This window comes from Falco cherrug, chromosome 8, assembly GCF_023634085.1.
Source record: "Falco cherrug isolate bFalChe1 chromosome 8, bFalChe1.pri, whole genome shotgun sequence".
Classification (NCBI taxonomy): Eukaryota; Metazoa; Chordata; class Aves; order Falconiformes; family Falconidae; genus Falco; species Falco cherrug.
In genome coordinates, this window is record NC_073704.1 from 31,347,258 (window position 1) to 31,371,295 (window position 24,038).

At 40.6% G+C, this 24,038-nt stretch overlaps 1 protein-coding gene across 2 annotated transcripts in view; it reads right to left on the reverse strand.

The window, feature by feature from the left end:
* The window catches only part of ADCY5 (adenylate cyclase 5), a 223,838-nt gene that overhangs the window by 61,162 nt on the left and 138,638 nt on the right, over positions 1 to 24,038 (reverse strand). For both annotated transcript variants that reach the window (XM_027804760.2, XM_027804753.2), the window contains exons 4-5: positions 1,443 to 1,554; positions 1,131 to 1,258 (exon numbers count right to left, since the gene is read on the reverse strand). In XM_027804760.2, coding sequence (XP_027660561.1) covers positions 1,131 to 1,258; positions 1,443 to 1,554 — 240 coding nt within the window. The remainder of the gene's footprint in view (positions 1 to 1,130; positions 1,259 to 1,442; positions 1,555 to 24,038) is intronic.

Here is a 24,038-nt window from a genome sequence, read left to right on the forward strand (position 1 = left end):
GTGGGTGTGTATTCATGTTTTTGCAGAAATTCAAATGGTAAGAATGTACGGTATCAAGCTCAGCAAATAGACAGCTCTAGTTTTTATCAAGATGAAGTGGAAACTCCATCAATGTACTGAACGGAATGAGAGGAGAACTACATAGAGATCTGCTTCTCTGTTGGTACCACTGATATATCAGAAGGTGCTTTTGCAAAATAAAAAGCTAGAAGAGAAAGGCAAAAGGAGCAGAGTCTCTGCAGCAGAGATGGTGTAGATGCTAAGGTCAGCTCAGTTACCATCCAAAACTGACTGAACTTTGTGCCTAAACTTGCATACACTCAAGATGAGTAAATAAATCTTCCCTCTCTGAATTCTGAAAGAATCGGCCTGTGAAAGCTCATGTCCGATGCAAACAATATTCGACATTGTCTGCAGTCCTCTAAGTAATATAACTACATATAGGCCTTATTTACTCTCAAAAGACAGAAATGGTCTGGACAAACACAGGACTGTTAGTCTGACCTCAGGAGCAGACAAAGCTTCAGAACAGATTTTAAAAGGAGAAAATAAAGATAGGGAAGTAAGTGAAAATAAAGGAAAAAGCACCATGGATCTGTCCGAGTCTGTGGCAGACCAACTTTATGGTTTTCTTCAATAATTAAACTGAAGTAAGAAAGCATTGAATCTGACCTTTTTGGCATAGCAACACATGGAGAAGGATTAGTTAAGCTAGACAAGACAGACCTTAGCAGAGGAACTGTAATGTGAGTAAAAAGCTGCTTTGAAGACAGGTAAGTGAAGAGTGACTGAAATTTAATAAAGTTATTAATAATCCTCTGATTTCACATTTCTGTAATTCACTAGAATCCTCCCTTGAGAATGAGACTTCCAGTAATTAGAGTAACCTTTGCCTTTCTCATCAGGAGACTGAGCTCTGATATCCACGTGGCTGTAATGGACTCAAGTGTCTGTCTGCCTGCTGTCAAACCTTTACTGCATTTTGTTTTCTTGTTCCAGCTGGTCTCCGTTTTTGCTGGCATCAGTTCCCTGGTTTGGCTACCTTGCTACTAATGTAAGGAAGACCTAAAAGGAAAAAAAATCTGCTTGCTATTTGTTCTGAAATTCTCCATGGGGAATATGGTACTTACGAGATGGCCTCTATCATATCCATTCCCATTTCAACACAACAGTGTGCATGGTCAGCCCTTGCTTCTGGCAACCCAGAAACACAGTAATAGCAATCACCAAGGATCTTGATACGTAAACAGTGGTTCTCCTAAAAAAAAAAAATATTAAAAAAAGTAATAATAAAGGAGAGATAAGTATTCAGCCTACATTCATGCTTGCAATATCTTGCCTTTTAGGGCAGTGAATATTTACAGAAATCCAGTGAACCAGCACAGTATGTCATTTTTGCAACAGGAAAGAAAAAATAATCAGAATTATAATAGAAAACTTACAGCTGCTAGCTTATCAAATCTGGCAAAGAGCTCGTTCAGCGTCATGACCAGCTCCTGAGCAGTACACTGGGAGGCCAGACTTGTGAAACCCTCTATGTCTGCAAAGAGGATGCTTGAGAAAAAAAAGAGAAAAAAAAAAGAAAGTGTTACAGAATTTGTTGCTGATATTTGTCTAAGTTCTTGGGTAGAAGTCCAGGGACAGGGAGGCATGTAGGGGTGTCTCAGCCCTATAGCAGCAAGATGAGCACCCATAATGCCACCTTATGATATAGCCTTTATCACATGTAAAGTCCTGTGTGACATGGCCTCATTCCCTCCAGAGACTAGAAAGGGTGAAAAAAACCCACCAGCCTTTCATCCCTCCACCCCTACTCAACGTTCAGAAAATTTACAGTACCCTGGGAGCTGGTGGTGGCATGATAATGCTATCAGCCATCATTAACAACAAGGTGCTGCTACACAATGACCAGATTATCCCAGCTATAAAATCAACACTTACCCATTTTGTTCACATTCCTCAACGTCTCAGCTCAATAACATCACCCATGTCATAACTGTGCTGCAGAAAACCCACACTCTTCTGTCTGCTTCCCCCACTGTCAAAATACAGCCACGAAATAAAGTCCCTCTCCAGTGAATAACCTTAACCTGCCTACCACAGCTTTCACCCCCGCTTTGGTGGTCTGTTTGCACGCACATGCCCCAGCCCCATGGCTGGCAGCACCCTGCCCTGTACCATGTGCCTGGCAGACACACTCCTGCAATGCTGTGCACAAAGCCAGGCGTGACGGCACCACGTGCTGCCAGGGCAAAGGCTTGTGCACAGTAGGGCTGGCTGGCCGTGCCCTAACACGCTCAGCTGTACTGGTGAAGACTTATCGTCTGGCTTTTATGCTCTTCATTCTCTAGAGAAGGAAATATACACTGATGTACCCTGCTCTGCTCATGTCCCAGCTGTATGGGACATGCTTCTCACTCACTGCTTTGGGGTTTTTTTTACAGCTTCTTAAGAACTAACAGAAACGAAACCTCCCATCTGTACCACACCTTCTAGCTGGCTCAGCCCCCGAAACACTATAAAAATATACACCTACAGCACTCAGGAGCTCCTCTCAGTAAGGCTGCAAACAGGCATCACCCAACTTTCTGTGAAATGACAAGTGCAGCCCTTGCCACCTGGGGCAAACCTCTGCTATTAAAAGAGGGATACCAAATTGCTCCCATCTGCCCAGGATGTACTGGGAAAGCCCCCTGAAAGTAGCGTGGACTGTTTTGAAAACACAATTATTTGAATCACAAGTATTAATAACAATTCTTTGATTTCAATTAATCAATTCTAATGTTGTGCTGCAAAGATATTTCTTTTAAACTGGAAAAAGCTGTCTCATTGATAATTATAACATTGAAAATATTGATTTGCAATCAAATGTAGCCATTATGCTAAACTTAAAACTATTCAGTAAAACAAGAACCAGACTATGTCTATATAGATCTAAGATAAAATGTATATATGCACAAACATTTATATAAATACAAAATCCATAACTTATACTTCTGTATTGGCATATTTATCAAGTGGTCAATTTCTTTTTTCAAGCTGATTATTGCATCAAGCTGTTCTTGAATAGGAAGAGAAATGAAAAGTGTAAATAAAAAGGAGTTTGGAATTGTTTCTTCATTAAAAAATAAAACTCCAGCATGTTTTAGGCAAATTTAGGCTATGTTTTCAGTTGAAATTCCCTGCAATGTCCTCATACAGAAAGCAAAACCAACAAAAATATTTTCACAAGCATTTTTTGCAAAAATCCTGAAACACATTTCAATTCTGGCATGCTTTTCATATTTTCCTTCTACATTTCAACTTCAATAAGTCATCAACCAAACATATTGCATTAAATATTTCTTTGCTAGTCAGACTGAAACTAAAGTGTACAAGAAAAAAGCAAGACAGGAATGCAGGGATGTCTGAATCAACATAAACTTTGCCATTTTTTAAACACTTGAGAAATACATAAAAAATAAATCAAGATTTCACATATCTGCAAATAAAAGTAAACCTCCCCAAGAAATACACTTGAAATCAACTGAAGTCTTAGAGATGAGTGTATTGCTTACTAAGGAACTTAAATATGTGTTAATGTGTAATGTACAAATAGGAAATGCATCCAGTTCTTATGGCAGTGACAAAATGTATCTTCTTGCAAGATTGCTCTTCTTCCAGAACTGGGCAAATTGCAGATTGCTCACTTGAGCATGCGTTCACAGTCTAAGCTTGTGTGTGTGTTGTGAAAGCCATGTGTGATAACAGGAGGAATAAAGAGACGTTGCTGCTCTGATGTTATAATAGCAATGGGTATATCTGAAAATACTACGCAGGGATGCCCTGAGCCTTCTCCTCACGCCTGATTCAGAAAATTAGTGCTAGCATAATGTCCTAAGAAACATGGATAAATGACTGAAAGTTGCTCCCTCCATTCATCATTACTATCATGCTAGATAAATGGATCAGACATTCTAGAAGTTAAATTGCAACAATATTTTCAACCAGGCAAATGAACTAATCAGCAGAGACCTATGGACCTATCCTATGCACAGATTTATGCCTTCTCAAATTGAAACTATCTGATGACAACATTTTCTCAAACTTGAAACCTTCTATGGGTGATCAGCAAGTTGTTCTTTGTTCAAATTTAGCAGCCATCTCCTTCATCTTGATCCTTGTCTTGTGCTTCCAAGGACAGCACGGCTGCAGCTCCACATGCAGCTCTCTGGCTGAGTTCTAGAAAACTACAATAATTATAAGACTACAAAAGTGTTTATATGAGAATAAAACCTGGGAAGGTTTCATGATGTGAATCAGAAATGCATCCTGCACACAGGTTGGTAGCAATATTGGGAAGTTAACATTGACATTCCTGTTAGAAAGCCAACATTTACTACATGAGATGCTTCTCGGAATGAGTTTTCTTTAAGGAAAGAGGAATGCATGAAACAATTTCAACAAAGCCAGTTTGATAATTTTTAAGAGGAAAGTCAAGGAAAAAGAAGTTTGGTTTTATCTAAAGCAAAGGAATGAATTGCAAGTATTTTTTTAGATGGTTCAAGTCTCTCCTCAGTCTTGAACATGGACATGATGCTTGGCAATAAGGGGAAGAGCTTCACTTGGCACATGCCTTTTCCTCTTTATATGAAAACATGTAACCAATTCTAAGTAGGTTAAAGTCCTTTGCATGACTTTTTGCACACTGTGTGATTAACATGAGGGTGTCTACCTGCACAGCCCATCCCCTTGCACCTCTTCCATGTCAGCTAACTACCATATGAACCTCTTGAAGCACCTGAGCATGTTCCATTACAGGCTTAAGACAGCTGTGTGACCGGCCCTGCAATCACATACCTATACCACTGACCTATCAGAAGACACTGCCTGGGATACATGGGCTGCTGAGAATGGAAAACATCATCAGGGTATGGAAAGGACCACATGGGAGACGGCAGAGGACAGAGCAGTGATCTGAGAACAGAACACAGAGAGGGAAAAGACACATTTGTGGCAGGAAACTGGAGAAAGAACAGCACATGACTGTCAGAGAAAACAGCCCTTGCAAACAGAAACCCAGCCTGAAGCCTCTCTGTCCTCTGCTCTCAACAGAGAGCTCCAAAAGCCATTAAATCACATTTTACTCCTCTGCCTAATCTGTTCCCTCCACACACTTCCACTAGCACTGCAGCTCCAGCTGCAGAGACAACAACCAGGTTTGTTGCTCTCAGCCTTGCTAATGACCTGCAAGGGAGGAATGGGGACCCATGTACATGGTGCTATCCTATGCCACTTCTGTGCCTTTTGTTTTTAACCTCAGTAACCCTTATATTCAGCCTTCTCCCTGTAAATACCCAACAGTCCAGAAGCAACTAGGAAAAAAGTAGATTTCTTTTACAATAGCCATCTGTGAAAAGCACTTGATTCTCACTCTGTGTTTAGTCAGAGCTGTTCTTTAAAAATGAAGTCCGCTGTATCTCCTTACACAAACAACATGTGCAGTGAGGTTGCAGGAGCATCTCCCACTCCTGCCAGTGCATCTTATCCAGAAGAGGAGCCTTAAGAGTTTAAACACACAGCTTCCCCACTACCCTTAGGTCCTTACTCCACACTCCAGTCTTTCATGTCAGACTACCCTTAGCAGTGAAAAGATTTTATTAGAGGACAATGGTGATGGACGATCATGATGAAAGGCACAACTCAAGCCAACTATTTGTCAGTCTTCAGAGGGTAAGGCATTTCCTTGCTGGTGGGAGCACAATACCAGTAATAGGCCTTCCCTGTGCCAAAATGTGGGTTAAATGACAGCGGTCAACATAAGGTCAAATGAAATAATTATTATAGCTATAAAATATCATGAGATAAGTAAGGCAGTGGTTTAGAAGTACTGTTAGCTGAAGCTGACTGTAAGGGATTGACCACACAACCTGCAGCCTAGGCATCAGCAAATATTACCAGCCCTGGGTCCCAGTCCCTTCATCTGGAAGGCTACTGCTTTGCGGAAAAAAGAAAAAAAAAAGTTTAGCATGTAATTAAAATGTTGTAATGGCTTCAGAGCTCTTGATATATTTTCCACTCCGTCACTGCCTTCAGATTTACCATCTGATTGTTTTTTTTCCAGCACTAACCAGGGCACGACCTCAAAAAACCAAAAAAAAATGGTTTACTTCTGGGAAAGACAGACAAGAAAAGGGGAGTTATTAATTTTATACGTTTTCTTTCAAATTGTTTCTGTTTAATCTTGTTTGAAAAGTACCACAAATTGTGTTATAGGGTAGAGGTGAATACTTTCCTAAGCTCCTATTTCAGCTCTATTTCCAGCATAGCTCAAGATTTCATAGCTGCACAAGGCAAGCTCAGTTTTGTGCCTACTGCCCTACGTGGCTCATGACACTGACATGGAAGAAAGATGAAAAGGAGCCTGAGTAGCTTCCAGATCCTGCCATCCTCCCCTCTGCTTCGGGACCAGCCTGATACTTGTCTGCTTTCACCCAAGCCCCCGGCAGGGGAGCAGGAAAGGTGGATATGTGCACTGGAGCATCCCTGTGCTGCTGACTCCTGCTGATTCCAAGAGCCCAGGGCTGTTGGGCAGGGCAGGCTGGGCACACAGCTTTAGCTGCCACTGCCACCAGGATGCCAGCCTCTGCCTGAGCTTGGCCCTTACCAAAACCACCACCACCACTACTATGTACTGTGAGATCTCCATGAACAGGATGTCTAGATGCTTTCTGCACAGTGCTTCACATAACTGCAAAGGCGGAGCAAGGTGAAATTAAGAGAGGAGCAGCTAAGATGCGGAGCCAAGAGAAGAGAATACCCGAAGTGCTGAGCTCAAGCTTTCCCATTTTTTGGTCTGTAATGCATTCCCAGAATAGTTAAGATACACACAGGCAACTCAGGTACCAGCTGAAGCCTTGGTGCAATACCCCAGAGATTGGCAGTGTAAGCCTGCCCAGCTTGGGCTGCTTTCACAGTCTGTGCTCAGGTCCATGCCACTTCACCTTGGGTCCTACCACTGCAGGCTATTTAAGACTAGCTCCTGTAATTCAGGTGATCCTTGCTGTGACTGCACTGCTAACATACCCTGAGGCATAAGCATCACAGGATCTTTCAGATGGCAAAGGATAAGGTTCTTAGCAAGGGTGTGGGAAGGGGAGAGATCTTGGCAGAAAGCAAAGAACGACATAAGGAGTAGGAAGAGCTAAGGACAAGGTGGGAAGCAGGAAACCCACATGAGACATTTTTAAAACCACACACACCTACACAGAATGATTTTGAAGTGCAGCCTTAAATGTCTGAAGCTAATAGAGTTATCAAAGGACGTACATGACACAGCCAGGTTTCCCTGCAAATGCAGGATTATTCAAAATGCTAAATTAAATCATCAGTGTTTCTAATGTAAAAACAAAAAACCAGTCATGTTCTATTTTGAGACATGTGCATGCCATGCACGCCAGCCACAACATAAATCAAGCAAGGCAAGAAACACAAACGCTATCACCATCACAACGGTAATGCCAGTCATGAATATAAACACCATGTGTTACTGGGAACAGAACACCACAGGCACTACATGGGAAACAGAACAAAACCCCAGACTCCGTGAGCTTTAATGACTTATAAAAAACGCAAAGTGCATCTGACTGCATGTGAATTGAAGTCACGGTATTTTATTGCAACAAATGTTACCTACAAGAGAAGATAAAGTTAACGTACCATAATTGTTGTTCACTAAATACAAGCATTCACAAGCAAAGGTGTAACAAGAGAAAGTAATTTGCTGTAGACACAGTCTGTTCTTGTCAGTGAATTCACTAGGCTAATTGGTGAGGACAGTGTCTCAGGATGCTACTGTTATTTTACACCACCATCCACTGCTACTGGTGTTGTATGTAATCAAGTCATGCTATGAACAAGGAAGAAGAAAAAGGAAAGATGCATTTGGATGAAGATAATAAAACTCTCACTTGAAGGGCCAGTTGAGCCCTTAACACCAAACTTGGCTTTCACAGAAGCACAGAACAGTTGAGGTTGGAAGGGAGCCGAGGAGGTAATCTTGTCAAAACCCCTGCTCAAGCAGGTACACCTAGAGCTGGTTACCCAAGACCATGTTCACATGTCTTTTGAATATCTCCAAGGTGGGAGCATCAATTAAGCAGTTTGGTAAATGAGTCAATTTTTGCACTTGGACATCTGTTTAAAAGCCAGTTCCCCACCACTACTGTAAGTCCAGAAGTTATTTTCCAGCTTCTGCAGCATAAACATAGTATTAAGTTCATCTAGAAGTTCCTAGAATAGACATGGCATCAAGATACACCCAGTCTCTTTCCTAGCTATAGCCACTTGGAGATGGGATGACAAGGAGGACCTCTGTGTGGTCTCTTTTCTACGCACCCTATGCAAGATTTCAGCTTCCAGAAACTCCAAGTGAGAGCACCTTATAGTGCTCTTTCCCTCCTGAATTCGATAGCAATGACAACAAAAGGACAAACCAAAACAAGCCAAGGACAAGTTCACAGCAGTGGCACAGTAACCACGGTCACACAGCATGTCTAGGTAAAGCAGCACAAATGTGAGCAAGGGCAGCAAAGCCCACCTAAGGAGGGTGAAGTGGCCCACACAGATCATCAAGCTGTGTGACAGCCCAGTGACTGGTCCAGCAAAGGCTGTAAGCTACTTCCAGACTAACTTAGGTCTCAACAGCACGTCAGCCTTGCTCTCTAGGGATGTATCTGTGACAGGCTAAGGTCTTAGCCTCAGCCACGTGAAAAGCGTTCTCCAGAACAGCAGGACATCAGACAAACCAGACGTTAAAATACTTCCTTTTCCTACAGTCATGGAAACTCACCACCACCACTCAACAGTAAAAAGATACACTCTCTTTCCTAAACTTACATGGTCATTTAAGAGAAGATCCACTTAGTATTGGAAATCACCTATTATTTCAAATGAGTCCTAGCACTTCTGTGACACATCAGCTGGCACAGCAAGGGAACTCCATCATGCACCATGACAGTGCTCCATCTTCAGATCAGGCATACTGCCTCCCACTTGCTCAAGGGGTAAGAATGCATATATGTTCACAAATGCTGTGATAAGCAAAGCAATACTTTAGAGAGAGAGAAAATAACCAAAACAGGAGAAAATACACACAAAACTCCTACAAAACCAAACCCCTAGAATACTGTGAGCCTTTTCACCTCTTGCTTTCCTACAAAAGACAGAAAGCCTCTTGTCCCTCTTCCAAAGCAGCCAAAAATGTAAACTAAACCCAAACCCCATACTTGAGAAGTTCACTCTGCAAGACCATACCAACTGAAACTGGTGACAGAGTAAAAACTGACAAAGAAGCAGAAGACCAGATGGCTCTCAGAGACACTGGTGGCAACGTGCAGACTGCCATCCACAGAGCTCCTGCATGATGACAGCAAGGCTCATTGCAAAGATATAAACAGCAGAACCCTGCCTTTACTTGATTTTCCCATGTTTGCTCTCAAATGAGTGTTACCAGAAGTTAGAACTGCCTGGGGGTCTCAGCTGGAAGATGCACATCTCCAGCATAAACTCTCAGCATTTGTGGTTGAAGCTCTGTCTGTGTTGGCAATGTGCTCCTGGGAATGCCCCACTGAGAGTGTCTGACCCTGGGGCACTCAAGAGCTGCTGAGAAAAATGGCACCATACTTTCCATCACAGTCAGTGCTCCTCACCTCAATGCCTGTGGTCTGCCCTTCACTGCTGATGCTGGAAATGAGAAGAAATTAAGATCCTGAAGTCACCAACCAGAAGGGGAAGACTGCAGCAGTCATACAGGAAAAAAAAGTTTCCATGACCTTCCTAGGTTTGCAGTTTACAAGCATGAGTAATCCCAGTTATTGGAATTTAGCTAGAGCTAAGCAGCATCAATACTCAGTTTTTATTTTAAACGTTAAAAACTTGCTACCCTCTCCCTCTAAACATCTTGAGTGAAAAGATTTTCCTATTCCAGCAGGCTATATTTAACCAGATTGATTCTTCACTGGAAACAGAAGTAATAAATAGCCTTTTGGGAAGAAAAACTATTTGGGGAAGGCAAAACAAATAAAGATAGATATGCAGTGGCTACCAGCCAAACGATAGGTGGAACATGTTATAGATGCTTTTGAGATGAATGGAAGGAATTTTACTACTCCATCATCACATACGGTTTCAGCAAGTCAGGAAGAGCCCAGATCAGGGGAGTCATTCTATCAGGGTTTGCATTTAGCAACATTGGGGAAGGTTGTCAGGGAACTAGGTGTCTCTTGTGCACCAGCTGGAGGCAGGCAGCCTTTTGTAAACTCTCAGTTAAATGATTTATATTGGAGGTCTCAATATACGCTGTGTCTCTTCTTTTCAAGGCGTCTAAGCCTCCTGCCCAATACGCAACTCATTGTGTTAGCGACCATGGCTCAACTGCAAAACCAATACAGATAGATATGCAGTGGCTACCAAACTATAGGTGGAACACACTATAGGTGTGTTTGAGATGAATGGGAGGAATTTTACTATTCCATCATCGCAAACCAAATTAGGTGCTGCTGTCTGTCAAACATAAAAAAGAAATTCGAGTGGCCTAAATGAGATTTTGGGTTATTAAGAATGAGACACGTCAGACCTTTTTCATGTATTTAAGAAGGGACTGTTGGGAATGTGAAAATTTTCCCAATCATTCCAGTCAGGGAAAAAAAATCATTTAAGTGAGAAAGATGCCAAATCCATTCCAACTCCAAGTAAGCAGAGGAAGGCAAAGTTGAAGGATATACATGGCCTTTGGCAGAAAGGCGCAAAAGAACCATGCATACTGCTGACCCCAACTGTGTGTCTCCTTTGGCTCTGAGCAAGCCCAGACTACCTGGGCCTGCCTGACCAGTGGCAACTGAGCTGGCAAATCTGTCCAAACTGGCGCTGGATCCAGCCCACACCAAAATAAATCTCAGATTCATTTGTCCCACAAGACAGCCTGAAATCCAAAACTGCATGTAAAACAAAAAGGAAAAGCCATGTTATTTTCTGGTTTTTGAACTTTAGGCATGCTTTTTGCTGTGAGCATTCTTGCAGTCTGTTTTCTGGCATTAGAGGAATCTCTGATGTCAAAATCCTGCCAAAAAAACAACAAGAAGGAAGACAGAGCTAAGAGAATTCTGCAAGAAGGGACTATCCATTACCACCACAGCTGTTGGAGTCTGGCACTATTCCTCCCTGCCCTCCTTCAAGAGAACGGCTTGCAAAAGTGACTGAAACCATAAAAGCAGCACAATAGGAAAGATAAAAAAATTGAAAACTTAAGTATTAAAACAAAAGACAACTTGTTGCATAGAGGCTGTGTGCCAGCAATCGATCAATCATCAGAGAAGACAACAGAATAATAATTTTTGGCACAGACAGTTAACAGTTGCACATGTGTACCCTGGGTCAGGCACATGGGCTAGATATTGAGTACGTTGCATCTAATCAACTTTGGAACGCTTTCTGTTATATATTGCTCAGGTCTTTATCTTTGATAGTGAAAGAATGAGCTCTTCATAGCTGTGCAAATTGCATTCAGTTTATTCTTCCCTAGTATCACAGATATTCAGCCAAACAACAATGCTTTTGTACTCCTTACTGAAAAAGCTGCAGTAATTCTGCATGCAGTGGTCATTTCAACCTAATCTTACTTCTTCCTCACTCTCTCCTCTAGCTTCCTCAGTGTCCTGTCCTTTTGTGATTTATTTACTCCACAATTTTGGTAAGTCAGGGTTTCCCTCTGGAAAGCCACTGCATAATGAAAACATTACATTAGTATATAAATGACAGAATTTAAAACGTTAAGGAGCAACTATGACTTTCCTATAGTTATCTCATTTTCCCAAGGGAAGTAGGTACCAAAATATGCAGTCTGTTTCATGGATAAGCTGAGAATGGACAAGTGATGTGATGTTCTCTGTACACAATTACCGTTTGTGTTTGGGAGCTTACTAGATCAATAATACTGAAGTAGCCATTTGCTGGGAAAACTGCCAAAGAACAGGAACACGAGTCTTACTGCCCTTTTTGGAACAGTCAACATGAGTTGACTTGTTGCCTTCTCATTTCTATACTTTTAAATGTAATTGAGCACTTGTGTTTTTAAAATGACACTGATGAAACTGTAAAAAGAAATGGACCCAAAGCATATAGAGAGATTTAACTGTGCACACTTCATAATGGCCACTTCTCTGAGAAACACCAATGCAACATCAGTGGAGAAAAATTTTAAAATGAAGACGTAATCCTTTGTTAGTTATTCTGAAAGGTAAAGAGGCTGGCCAAAGAAAATGGTACAGCTCATTAACTGAGGGATCAACTTTTTATTAATTAATAAACAAACCTGATCATAAATTTAATATTAAAACACATGATGTTTTTAGTGAGATGGGAGATTGGCCATAATTTCAGAATTAAATGAAAAGGAACAAATCCTGCAGGAAATTGAACTTGTGACCTGATTATTGTACGCTACATTAATATTCCTTACCTGATAAGAACCAGTAATGAATAGATATCCTTAACTCACGAGTAAAGTGCTCTCAACTTTACAGGGGCTACAATGTTAAGGGGTTTGTTTCCTTTTTAAGATGTGATCTGCCATCATATCGCAATTGATCAATGGCACTTGAGATTTTGATTTGATTCCTTTGGTGACACAGAAAACTCCAGCTGCCATGGAGAAACAATGTAAATATAATGAAATTCTGCACAATCAATATCAGCAGTAGAACCACTCCCCCTTAGAAAGCAGTATAGGTGAGCTCACTAAATGAGTATTTCTATGCAAAGACCATCCTTGAACAGAGAATATTAAATTCTATGCATGTCTTCAGCCCGTAATATACCTCATATTTCAGATACTTGCATATGTCCATTATTTCAGAGATAGCAAGCAGTGTTAAATGTATTCTATGGCATTCAGATTATATACTGCAATATCAGAAAACATCTACACCACTTTCGTTTTATTATTCTGCTGGTCAAGACACTAGCTATCAAGACACCTTGATTCTAATCTTTGACAGCCCATCATTTGATTCCATGATCGATTACTTACCTGGCTCTGTCTCAAATGTCTGTTTTTATAAAATAAAATGAACCACTGCATCTCTAGCTTCTTAAGCACATTAAGCCTTCAAACTTACATTAAGCAATTGTTAAAATTTCATTGGTGCTAGAAAAGCCACAATACACCATTTTGCAGGGACATCAGTATGGTATATAAAGAAAATACATAAAGTTGCTCAAGGTCATGTGGGAAACACATGGCAAAGCAGGAGTGTGAATCCTGGCCTCATGAGTCCAGGAAACATCTGCACAAAACCTACTCCTGAGATGCTGGAGCAGGGAACGTGGTGAGGCAGGTCTGCCCACTGCATATGTAAGTCTTTTTAACTTTCCACTGAATCTCCCCTGATTTTTGCAATCAGTGGTTTCTTCTTATAATGAAGCAGGCATATAATTTTAACTTGATTTCAAGAGAATTACTGTAATTGCCACCACCAGAATAATAAATCTGTGTATAAAGAAATGGCTTTTCTCTTGCATTTTCCATCAGAAAATTTAATTTCTGTGTAATGCATTGAGATATTTCACTAAGTCATTTGCTTGCTACTCTCAATATTCGCAAAATACCATCTCCAAATGAAGTTCCTGTAAACAGTTATTAGTTTACCAGTGAACTAATACCAATAAAATCAATAGAGTCTGACCAGATGTCTTCTATAGCATAGAAAGTCACCTTAGAGACCACTTAAAATATATATTATGGTAACATTTCTCAGACCATAAAAATAAGAGGGAAGCTACTGTGTCAGATCTTCCTACATCTATGCAAAACCAGGCTAGCTAATTTTGGCTTTCTATGCCACTACAGTAGCAGCAAATTTGGCTTGAAGATTAAAACCAAAAAGAATTAAATAACTGCCTGGCATTTGAAAGGATGAGTTCAGTTCAGAACAGTGGGTGTCACAACTTCAAAACACTTCTGTATATTCATCTGTTATGTACACTACAAAACTAACAGCTACTTCAAGCAAGGAGTGAAACTGGAGTCACAGATTGCTGGTGTCCCAGTGTTAGGGTGGCCTTTCACAAAGCTGCATGAAATGGAATTAAAGTGCCATGGAGGACACATACCCATCTGAAGGCTAGCACAGCTGGCAATAAAATTGTGCCTAATGAGTCACAGGACAAACAGGTTGGGACTTGCCCCGTAGAGGATTCAGGGAAGCCAGAGCTAAATTCACTTGCAGAACAGGAAGAAGTTTGAACAAACCGTCTCGTGTGAAATGTCTTATGGAGTATGTATGTTAACAGCTACACAGCTCCTGTCCCTAGCACAGACACATTTAGGTTTCTAAACAGATGCCTTTGATTGCTCTTCCAGATAGGAGTAGCCATAACTGTAGTAAAGTGTTTCTAAAACAACGTATCCATGCTCTCCCTCAGGGCGCTGTACTGTAACTGCATGAATTAATGCCGTACAAGTTTCCAGCACAAACAGGGCCCAAGGCTGTCAGGCAGATCCGGAGCAATGGAGAGGGGAGCGGAAGGAAACTGAGCACGCAAACAAAACACAAACCGTAAAGATCTCTGAAGAAACTGGAATTTGCAAGATGCACACTAAGGCAAACAACAGCTGTGGTATTTGATGTTTGTATAGCTGTTTTTAATGCTCCTATAGTTCAGATATCAAGAGATGATTCTCTATTCTTAAGTACCAAGCCACTCTCCGGAAGCCTGAAAATGCTTAGCACAGCTACTCTATTTCTTATATACCACAATAAACAAACTTGGAAAGGAGCTGGATTCTAAAAGCCAGTGCAAAGAAAGAAACAAAGGGGGGAAAAAAAGCAGCAGCCCACACAGCATCAAATGCTGGTAGGCTCAGTGCTAAATAGCAGATGATTCTTACTGAATAACTGCCCTAGATTTTGCAAACAATACAGGGAACAAAAATAGAAACCCATTTACATATTGCTGTTAATAACTTTATTTATAGTGTCACAGCTAGAACACAATAACTGCAGCCACGGCTTAACTTGAAAGCCATTCACTGTGAAAGAGTCAGACAGATACTGTTTTCTCAGCCCTTATGCAACTGAAAAAAAATCCTGCTGACAACAGCCAGTCACCAGAATCCTAACAAACAGAACCAGAAAAAAGTTAACAGCAAAGCCAAAAGCAAATCATCCACAGGATCCCACTGGCCGCTGCCCCTCCTGGTTACTTCAGACATGCTGTGGTTAGTCAAGGACTACTGAGGCTAGAAAACACAGCAGATACATTTTCACTTCAGTTTGAGCCTTATTATAGCATCTTACAGGAATACTTGACTGGGGTTTTTCTTTTTTTCTTTTGTCTTATTATTAAGAAAAACAGATAAAACTCAGACCAAGTCAGCAGCTACAATAAAAAAAAATAAAATAAAGATACATGTCCAGCATTTAAGAACAGCCCTACCACATCCACACTGCCTGCTACATGACTGTAGCCACATCTTTGCTGGGGGCCCACATTCCTGCCAGCTAAAATACTACTGGCCTGTTACAACAGACTGGCACATCTTTATGGAACATTAATATACACATAAATTTGTAACCTTGATTTCTTAGTATTCTGCAAACACCCACTAGATATAAGTAAATGGAGTGAGAACAAAGCAAGGGAACCGTCTCTTAAGACCCTTCGCCCGAGAAGTGAGAAAACATGGATCTGAATTTTCCTCTGCCTGAACTGGACAACGGGTTATTTTGGATTGGGAACAGGGGTGCCCTCAGGACCTCGTGCTGCAGCTGCTCATTATGTATAAAATACTCAGAATAATTAGATGCAGAGACAGCAAGCACCCCACTCTGCCCTGCTGATTACAGTGCGCTCTGTGACATAGGACAGCGGGACTCAAGCTGCTGCTCTGGGCTTTGATTCTTTTATATAAAAAAATGAAATAGAGTTAACAAAAGAGAATGAGGACGCCTTCTTCTGTTAGGGCCTCTCCTAGGAGATGTGGCCTCAAATGCCCTCTGGCACATGGGAAAACTGAATCCAGATAACCTACACCAGCATGTGGGTCAAGCCCCTATGCTCCCAGATGAGCATGGCATGCCTCATCACTTGTGTCTCTTCAGATCTTTACTACCTGTGTGCTTTACTTTCTGTCACCTGGAATGTCAACTGAATTAATTAATTTCTCTGGGTTTTCATTTTAGTGAGGAACTGAAAGATGCCTGTTTGACATGGCAGCCCAGCCGAAATGTGCTGCTAATTCCCCCCGCAAGCACAGCCAACAGTCACGAGAAGCACCCAGCACAAGGAGCACGTGTATTTGTGCACACTCCCTGCTTGCTCTTTCTGCACAATTCCTCTGCAGTGCAGGCAGGGCAGAGCCTTCAAGGTCTAGTCGTTAGGACATTTCTGTAACAGCAGCCATGCATTTTGTAAGCTCTAATCAGTCTCGCTACCAAGTAAAATTAAAGAAATCACTGTCAATCTTGGTCTCTCCATTCCCCAACCCTAACCTCCCCTTGTGGGGTTGACTGGTAGCAGTGCATACCTTCACAAGAGTTTGTGAGCATAAGGCACTAAAAATGCACGTGGTGTTTCCAGGCCATTCCCATTATCCAGCAAGATGACTTAGAATTTGTTCAGTTATTAGTAATACAATAAATGCTGTGTCTGATACACATAATGGAAAAATAAAAAGCTGCAGGACATGAGAGACCAACAAAATACAGCTTTTATGATCCTCCACTAGAAATGATCCTTGAATCTGCAAGAAAAATAACCTAAAAAGGGATGAAAGAATATACTAAAGAGATTTAAATAAGCCAGTGAATGCATGCATTTAAGCAAAATACACTGATCTAATAAATGCTAATGAAGTTCATATTGGGCTTCTGCATTACAAAAGTGTAGCCCTGGATGATTCTCAGCAGACATACCATTTTATAGCAGATGAAAAAATATTTTCACCATCCCGTGCCATTTTCAGATTCAGAGGTCCCCCTCAAAATGACACATTTAATCCTTAAACACAGCTTTAGTTTTGTACAGTTGTTCTCCAATACTATTTTTTCTCCCCCCCACCCCGCCCCGCCCCCGTTCTTTTTAAGCTTTCAGGGAGGTACCACTTTCAGTTGACTCCTTCTACCACTATATACTTCCAAGGAAAAAGAGCTCAGCAGGTAAGCCACATCTGCAATTTCAAGGTTTCTGGGCTTTGCAAGAAATTTGTAATCACTTCAGATTTCAATAACAAAATATTCAGTTTGCAGCTGAAAATTACAAAGAATACTGGATCTCAAAACCAGAATATGACATACCATTTATATACCATAACACAACTTTGTCTCTACATTAGACCTGTCATCCTAAACTGTGACCTGCTGGCTGCTATTCTGCAGAAGGGAAGATTCTTAAGGAAAAAAGGCAAAGATGATGTGGGGTTTTTCCTCCTTTTTAACTGAAACAAAGTAGAACTACTAAATCAAAAGGCCTCTTTTTCTCTTGCCTGGAAAGAAAAAGAATCTCACAAAGGGGCTTACAGTAGTTTTGAATGCAATCCAGAACAAAAGGTTCCAAATGAAACAGAATAATTATACTTTTATGGATCAGCATTTGGCTTCTGTTGAAGCCTGATCTGTAACTGCAATTGCTCAAGTTCCCCTGAGCAGAAGCCAAAGTTTTGTTTGCTGTGTTCTACAAATTGATTCTTATTAGCTCATTCTTTGGAAACAGCCACAGCAGAAAGCATCAGTGCATTGGTGTGCACGCTCCCAAGACTGGAGACTCTCCACCAGAACTGTGATGGCACACAACTGTCTACTGGTTAAAACTGCATGCATCTCTTTTCCATTCTCCAGTCTCCTTTCCTCCAGTCTATTGCTAAAAAATGCTAACAATTGCTAAATTTGCTCCTTGTTTTCCAAGGTTTTTTGGTCTTTTCTGTCTTTTTTGCCTACCTCCCCACCCTGCAAATATCCCATCAGCTCTGTGACATAGGTCTCTCATCTCCTTCATGGCCCAGGATGTTACAAAGCATCTCTCCAAACTGCTACTGCATTCAGCACTGATGCAGGGGTCTGCTAGGCTTTGGAGATAACAGAAATTAAGTAGTTGTCAAAAGGAGGGTTGTCCTACTAGCCTCCTATTAGCAACACATTACCCCCCAGTGAGTAGAAAATAGAGCCAGCGTATTATCAGACTCCACAGAGAATCAAGCTTAAAGTTAACCACCCCCCCTCCCCAAATCAACAACAAAAAACTCCAAACAAAACACCTGACATGGTGTATCAACAAACTGTCACTACTATATCTCTGCTGGAAAAATTCCCCACTGCCTCACACATTCAACCTTCCTCTTCATGTGGGAGGGCAAGTTGTGCTTCCAGATGCTCTGCACAGCTACCGTTGGGGATAGACATTTACAGATGATCTTACAAATGAACAAAGCCGTGGCCATCCAGCCCTCTGCATGCCACTTACTGGGGAGATCTCTGCAACAGAAGGCTAGGAGAAAATATTTTGCTGAGAGTCACACAGATCCAAGCTTCACAAGGGGTCACTGCACTAGGTTTTTGGGTTTGAGGGTCAGCTCTGTAGAACTGGAGTTGAGGAAGCTGATTTCAAAGCCTGATGATCCTCCTGTATATTTAAGGGGTTCATTTAGGAGTTTGGATCAAACAGGGACATGTAAAGAACATAGAATTTCTCAGACCTTTGAGAGCCTCAGATATTTGTCAAGCACACATACAGCAACCACAAAGATCCCTGTAGCCATGATATCAGAGAAGATAATACCTATATCCTGTATTTTGTTTGCTTTTTAAAGCATATCACACACGTATTTCTTTTCAATTTCTGAAAACTATTTGCAAACTTCCGAGTCCTCAGAATCTATATGGTCTTACAAATCCTTATTCCAACCATTTAAAACTGCATGCATCTTTCTAGGGCTTCCTAACAAACAAACGGACACAGAAAAATCTCAATTTTCTAAAAGGAGCGCCTCTACCATTGCACAAGGCCAATCCCCTGCCAGTGGTGTATGGGATGTGTGTGTGCATGCGTGCTGAAATTCATTTAATCTCTTTGGTCTTTTGCCTTCTTTGCTGTTTTGTGCAGTTTCCTGTTGCTTCTCATTTCTGAAGCAACCTGTTCTTAGCTTGGTTTCTCATAGAAACACCATTTATGGAATTATGCAGCCTGCACAGTCAGTACCAGCCTCTCCCTAACTTTTTAACCACTTAGTATCAAGTAAAATTAATAAAAAAGAGGAAGTTTAAAAAATATACGACTTTCAATTACTGGAGGACATATACTCAAGTTAGCAATGCATTAACTTCAGTCACAGGATACCAGACCACTTGAGAGCTCTTCTCCACTAATTGGTTTCAGCTTTTGTCTCCTCTTCATCATTTTTCCAGTGTCAAAATTATATATAAACCAGTAAGAACAGATGCACAAATTAGCAACAATTGTTGAGGGATATAAATATAGTTATAAGACAAGAGAAGTTAATCCATCCCCATCCAAAACTGTGCCTCAGTTTGCAGCTTCTGTAAGAGGGCTTTAAATATTTTTGAAAAGTTCAGTGCATTACGGAATAAAAAGTTGAACTGCTTTTTGCTTTTCAGTCATTATAGTCTGAGGAGGAAGCAAAAAGGTAGGATGATTTTAACAAGAACCTCTTCAAGTGTTATATAAATTCAGTGTTCTTAAAACCACTTTGCATGTTAACTAGATGACAAAGTAGTTTGTTAACTGAAATTTAACCAAGTTTTACAAAAGGAAAGCAAGTCTGTACAAGCAAGTCTTTACAAAAGTAAAGTTTTGGTTTCTCTGAAAGAAAACTCAATTTTCATTGTCAAGTTTAGTCCAGAGCAGAGAAGACTAGGGGTGCATTAGTTCAATAAACATAAATTGATGCATTTTTTTACTATAAGTTTGATACATTTGTTTTTATTATCAGGCCAATCAGTTGCCTGACATATTTTTTTAAAGTATATTTTCAGTGCTATTGAAGAAAAAAGGGAATCCAGCCTTGCTGAGTTAAAATACTGCTCTGTAAACTTCTGAAGGCACCTTCATTATTCTCTCCAAATTACTATTCACAGAATTTCATCATTAAAACATCTAACACACTTCACTCCATCACCCTGTGAACTTCACAGACCCTTGTGTAAACTCAGAATAGCAGGGTGTGAATTATACATCACAGGCTCTTCCTAATTGCTGATGGCTTGCTGGTGGCTGCAGATCTGCAGTGACTTGGCACGCTGCACTTTTGGGATGTTATCTTTATTACAACACACGTGTTTAAGTAATGCATCCAGCGGGGTGCCTTGCAGCCAGTTATTTATCTGTTTTGTTCTCTGGAGGGTACAAGGCGCTCTCATGCCCCTGAAGACACCAGGAGTTCCCAATAGGGACCAAATTCACAATATATTCCTAGTTCAAAAAGATTGGCAGAGAGTCAGATGAATACTTAAACAAGGTAGCATGTATTTGTTCTTCTTAAAGGATGCTGTGCACAGTGCACAAAAACATAGGTTTAATAAAATATATAAACCAGCTCTATTCTTTGACTTAAAATTTTTCAAGACTGAACCATTGATACACACATACTGAAAAGAGGGGGTGATCCTGGGTGGAAAAACTCACTCTAATATTAATGCTCAGGCTTATCGCACAGCTTTCATGTTAAGTTCAGGTGTAACAATGGCTGCAAACTAAGCAAATTCCTCTCTCTACACATGGATTTTATCTTGAATGTCTTTATCCAAAAGACAATGATTTTCCCCCTCAAAAACAACAAAATGGCTAGGAAGTGTCAAGCAATTAGTGGTACTAATAGCAAAGTAATTCACATTCACTCATGAGTGAAACCTACTTCCACACTTACAAAAATTATTACTAACTTAAAAAAATAAATACATTATATTTTCTGGAAAAGTAAAAAGCCAAGATTCACTCCGGGCAGACACTGGTAGAAGTTCTCAGGAGCTGGCTTTTGACAGGGAAACAGAATTCCTGTTTAGGTAAAATTCACTGCCATCATTTGGGGGAAGACGTGGGAAGGCGGATCCTTTCCCTCCTACTCACTTTTCTCAGCCTACAGCCTCAACCAGAAGCTATGGCAATGCAGGAGGGGCCTGAACCCAAATGAAACCCACACAGTTTCCCCCCACCTACCTGCAACACTAACCTTCTGCTTGGGGCATATACCTTGAAAAGGAGGTAGAGGTCTTGCTAAGACTTGATTCTGAGAAACAACCCACCGACCCATTAACACATTTTGGGAGGAGACTGAAGCTCACAGACTGGCAGGTAGAGCAGTACCAGGAAGCAAGACATGGATAAAACCTGCTCTTGGGCTTCTTCCTGTTTAATGCTGCTTCTCATCTTCAAACATAAATCATCTGTTTTCATTCTGCCTCCCCCCAAAAAGGGGAGAAGACAAGGAGGGAGATGGATCATACAGTAAATTCTAAAACCAGGTTCTGCTCCTGCCCTTTCCGGCAATAAGGCCTTCCACAGAAATTAAAGATACATAAAATTTGGCTTAGACAACAGATTTGGGGAATACTTGAAATTGTTATGGAAGAACTGGCAGAAATCTATACGTGGTATACTGTAGTTTTATTTATTAGACATGGTAAGATTAAAGTGATTTCACTTTAGCTTCAATAACCTCCCATGAAAAAGCATGAAAACAGAATCAGATGAGCACTTGATCAAAATCAGCCCACTGGTATAACCACCTCCAAAGGCAACCTCCCGTCTGACCTGGGTTTGGTAGGATATACCTCATGATAAACCCATTAACATTTCAAAACGCACGTCTAGCAAGCCAGAAAAAACAGCCTTATGCCTATACTCACCAACAAGAATATACCACTAAGCAGCGTGTTGCTTTGGCAAGCCCCAGCACTAATATGTCCAGTTACAGCTGTACCCTGTGAACCCTCCTACTAGCTGCAATCAGAGCTCAGCTTTGTACTGTTGTTGATATTGGTAAGTCCTTTCACACCAAGAAACACCAAGACTAGATGTCCTGTGTGTGAGGACAGTGGGAGGAGGAAAAAGACGTTTGCTTAGTTGAAATTTTCAAAAATAGCATACAATTACACAGCACCTTGCAATCTAGAAATTTAACACACTTCATAAGCAACTAATTAAGCATCACAACGCTTACAGGATGAAGAGGATAAATTGACACAGCTGGTCTGAATATCCCGACACTCAGCCCAAGTGCAAACTATTTGGTCATGTTTAAGGGGAGAATTTTTGGTGTTAGATCATAATTAAACCAGAAAACTAGTTAAAAATGTTTTTGTCTACAAAGCTGAAAGCAGATGGACTGTTTAATTTCTGCAAATGGTTTAGTTCAAGTTGTCAAGATGTTTAAAAAGCTCCGAGATCAGGTTAATGTTGTTGAGTATATGATTCATAAGAATTATGTGAAAGGGAGAAAAGAAGAAACTGTCACTTTCACTGTGCTTGGATGCCAGCCCTAAAATAAGCTTCTTGGAACAGTTCATCAAAGGAATTTTGATTACAAAGCCAACCTTTATCCCTTCACAGAGGACTTCAAACCTCCTTTTATAGCAGAGATTACTATATTTGGCGAAACCTAGATAGCATTAAAGCCATTATCACTGCAGTGAGATACTATAAATAGCAATAGTAATGTAAAACATTTAAAATTCAGCCTGGGAAGCATGATAGATAAACAATATTATCTATGTGTATTTTAGGGTTGTCTATCAGACATAATCTCATTCATGATAACGTGCACCAATTTAGTTACATAATTCACCTTGTTGTTTAGTCCAAATTACTTGCATAGTCTGGGGAACTCCTTTCCTGATTGCATTTGACAATAGAATTTATATTTAACACGCACATATGTGGGAAAGGTCAAATCACGCTCTGAGGTTCTGGATTTGTCAAAGTTAATTCTCATTCAATAAATCAGGATGGGAAATGGTTTCGTTCTCTGTTAAAAGGTTCTGTTCATTTGCATCAAAAAAGAGTGTATTAACCCCAAACCTCTTCATCTTAGTTTCATCATCACCCTAAATTCTTAAGAAGAACATAATCCTGAAACAAATTCTGCTGCCAAAAAGTGACAGGAAATCATATTTTCTTTGTGGATAAATTAGTCTCTGAACCTTACTTTCCATAACAATAAGCAGGAGATTATGAACTCATTCACAGGAAGTCCTGATAAGGCTCTAAAAAGATTTGCTTTTACCCATTCAGGTCAGAAAGACCACTGTATTTTGCATAAAATGTTGTTTCCCCAAACAGAGAGACAGCCCACCCTCTAAGAGAAGCGTAACACAATAAGCAATATCATGGCAGAACTGTCCCTTATTAAAGGATCATGACTGTTTTACAGACCTACTACTGGCACTAGAGGAAATTTTTTTTTCTACATAGGTTTGATACTGACTTCTTGTATCTTAGCCCTGCTCCTCTCCCCTCCCCGCCCCCCCCCCCAACCAAAAAAAAAAAAAAGGAAAGAAAAATAAGCCTGCAACCTTTTTAAAAAGAAAAACACAGTATGTAACCTAGGAACTAAACCTAAACATATCACAGAAGAACTGGTCATTTAAATACTCCTCATTTTAAAACAGACCCCACAAACACAGAGTAAATTCACATAATTGTAGAATAGCATTTTCTACTAGTAGAGTGTTTTGGGTTTGCTTTTAATTAAAATTAGAGGTGGTCCCAAAAGCCCAGACCCAATCATCCCTGAAAATTAAAATATTTAATCTTCTCTGGAACAGAATTTAGTAAACCACTTCTCCCACACAAAATGTCAAACCCGGCTAAGTGCACAGGGCTGTGCTCCTGCACTTCTCAAGTTCAAAGGGCCAAAGTTAAACCCAGATGGAAACATTCAGTGTCAGTGAAGCTCGTTATTTCCACGTTGACTGTGAAAGTGGTGAGCAACCTCACCCTGAAGATCCAGTAAAAATTAAGATCGTAGGATCCAGGCATTACGATGCATTCAA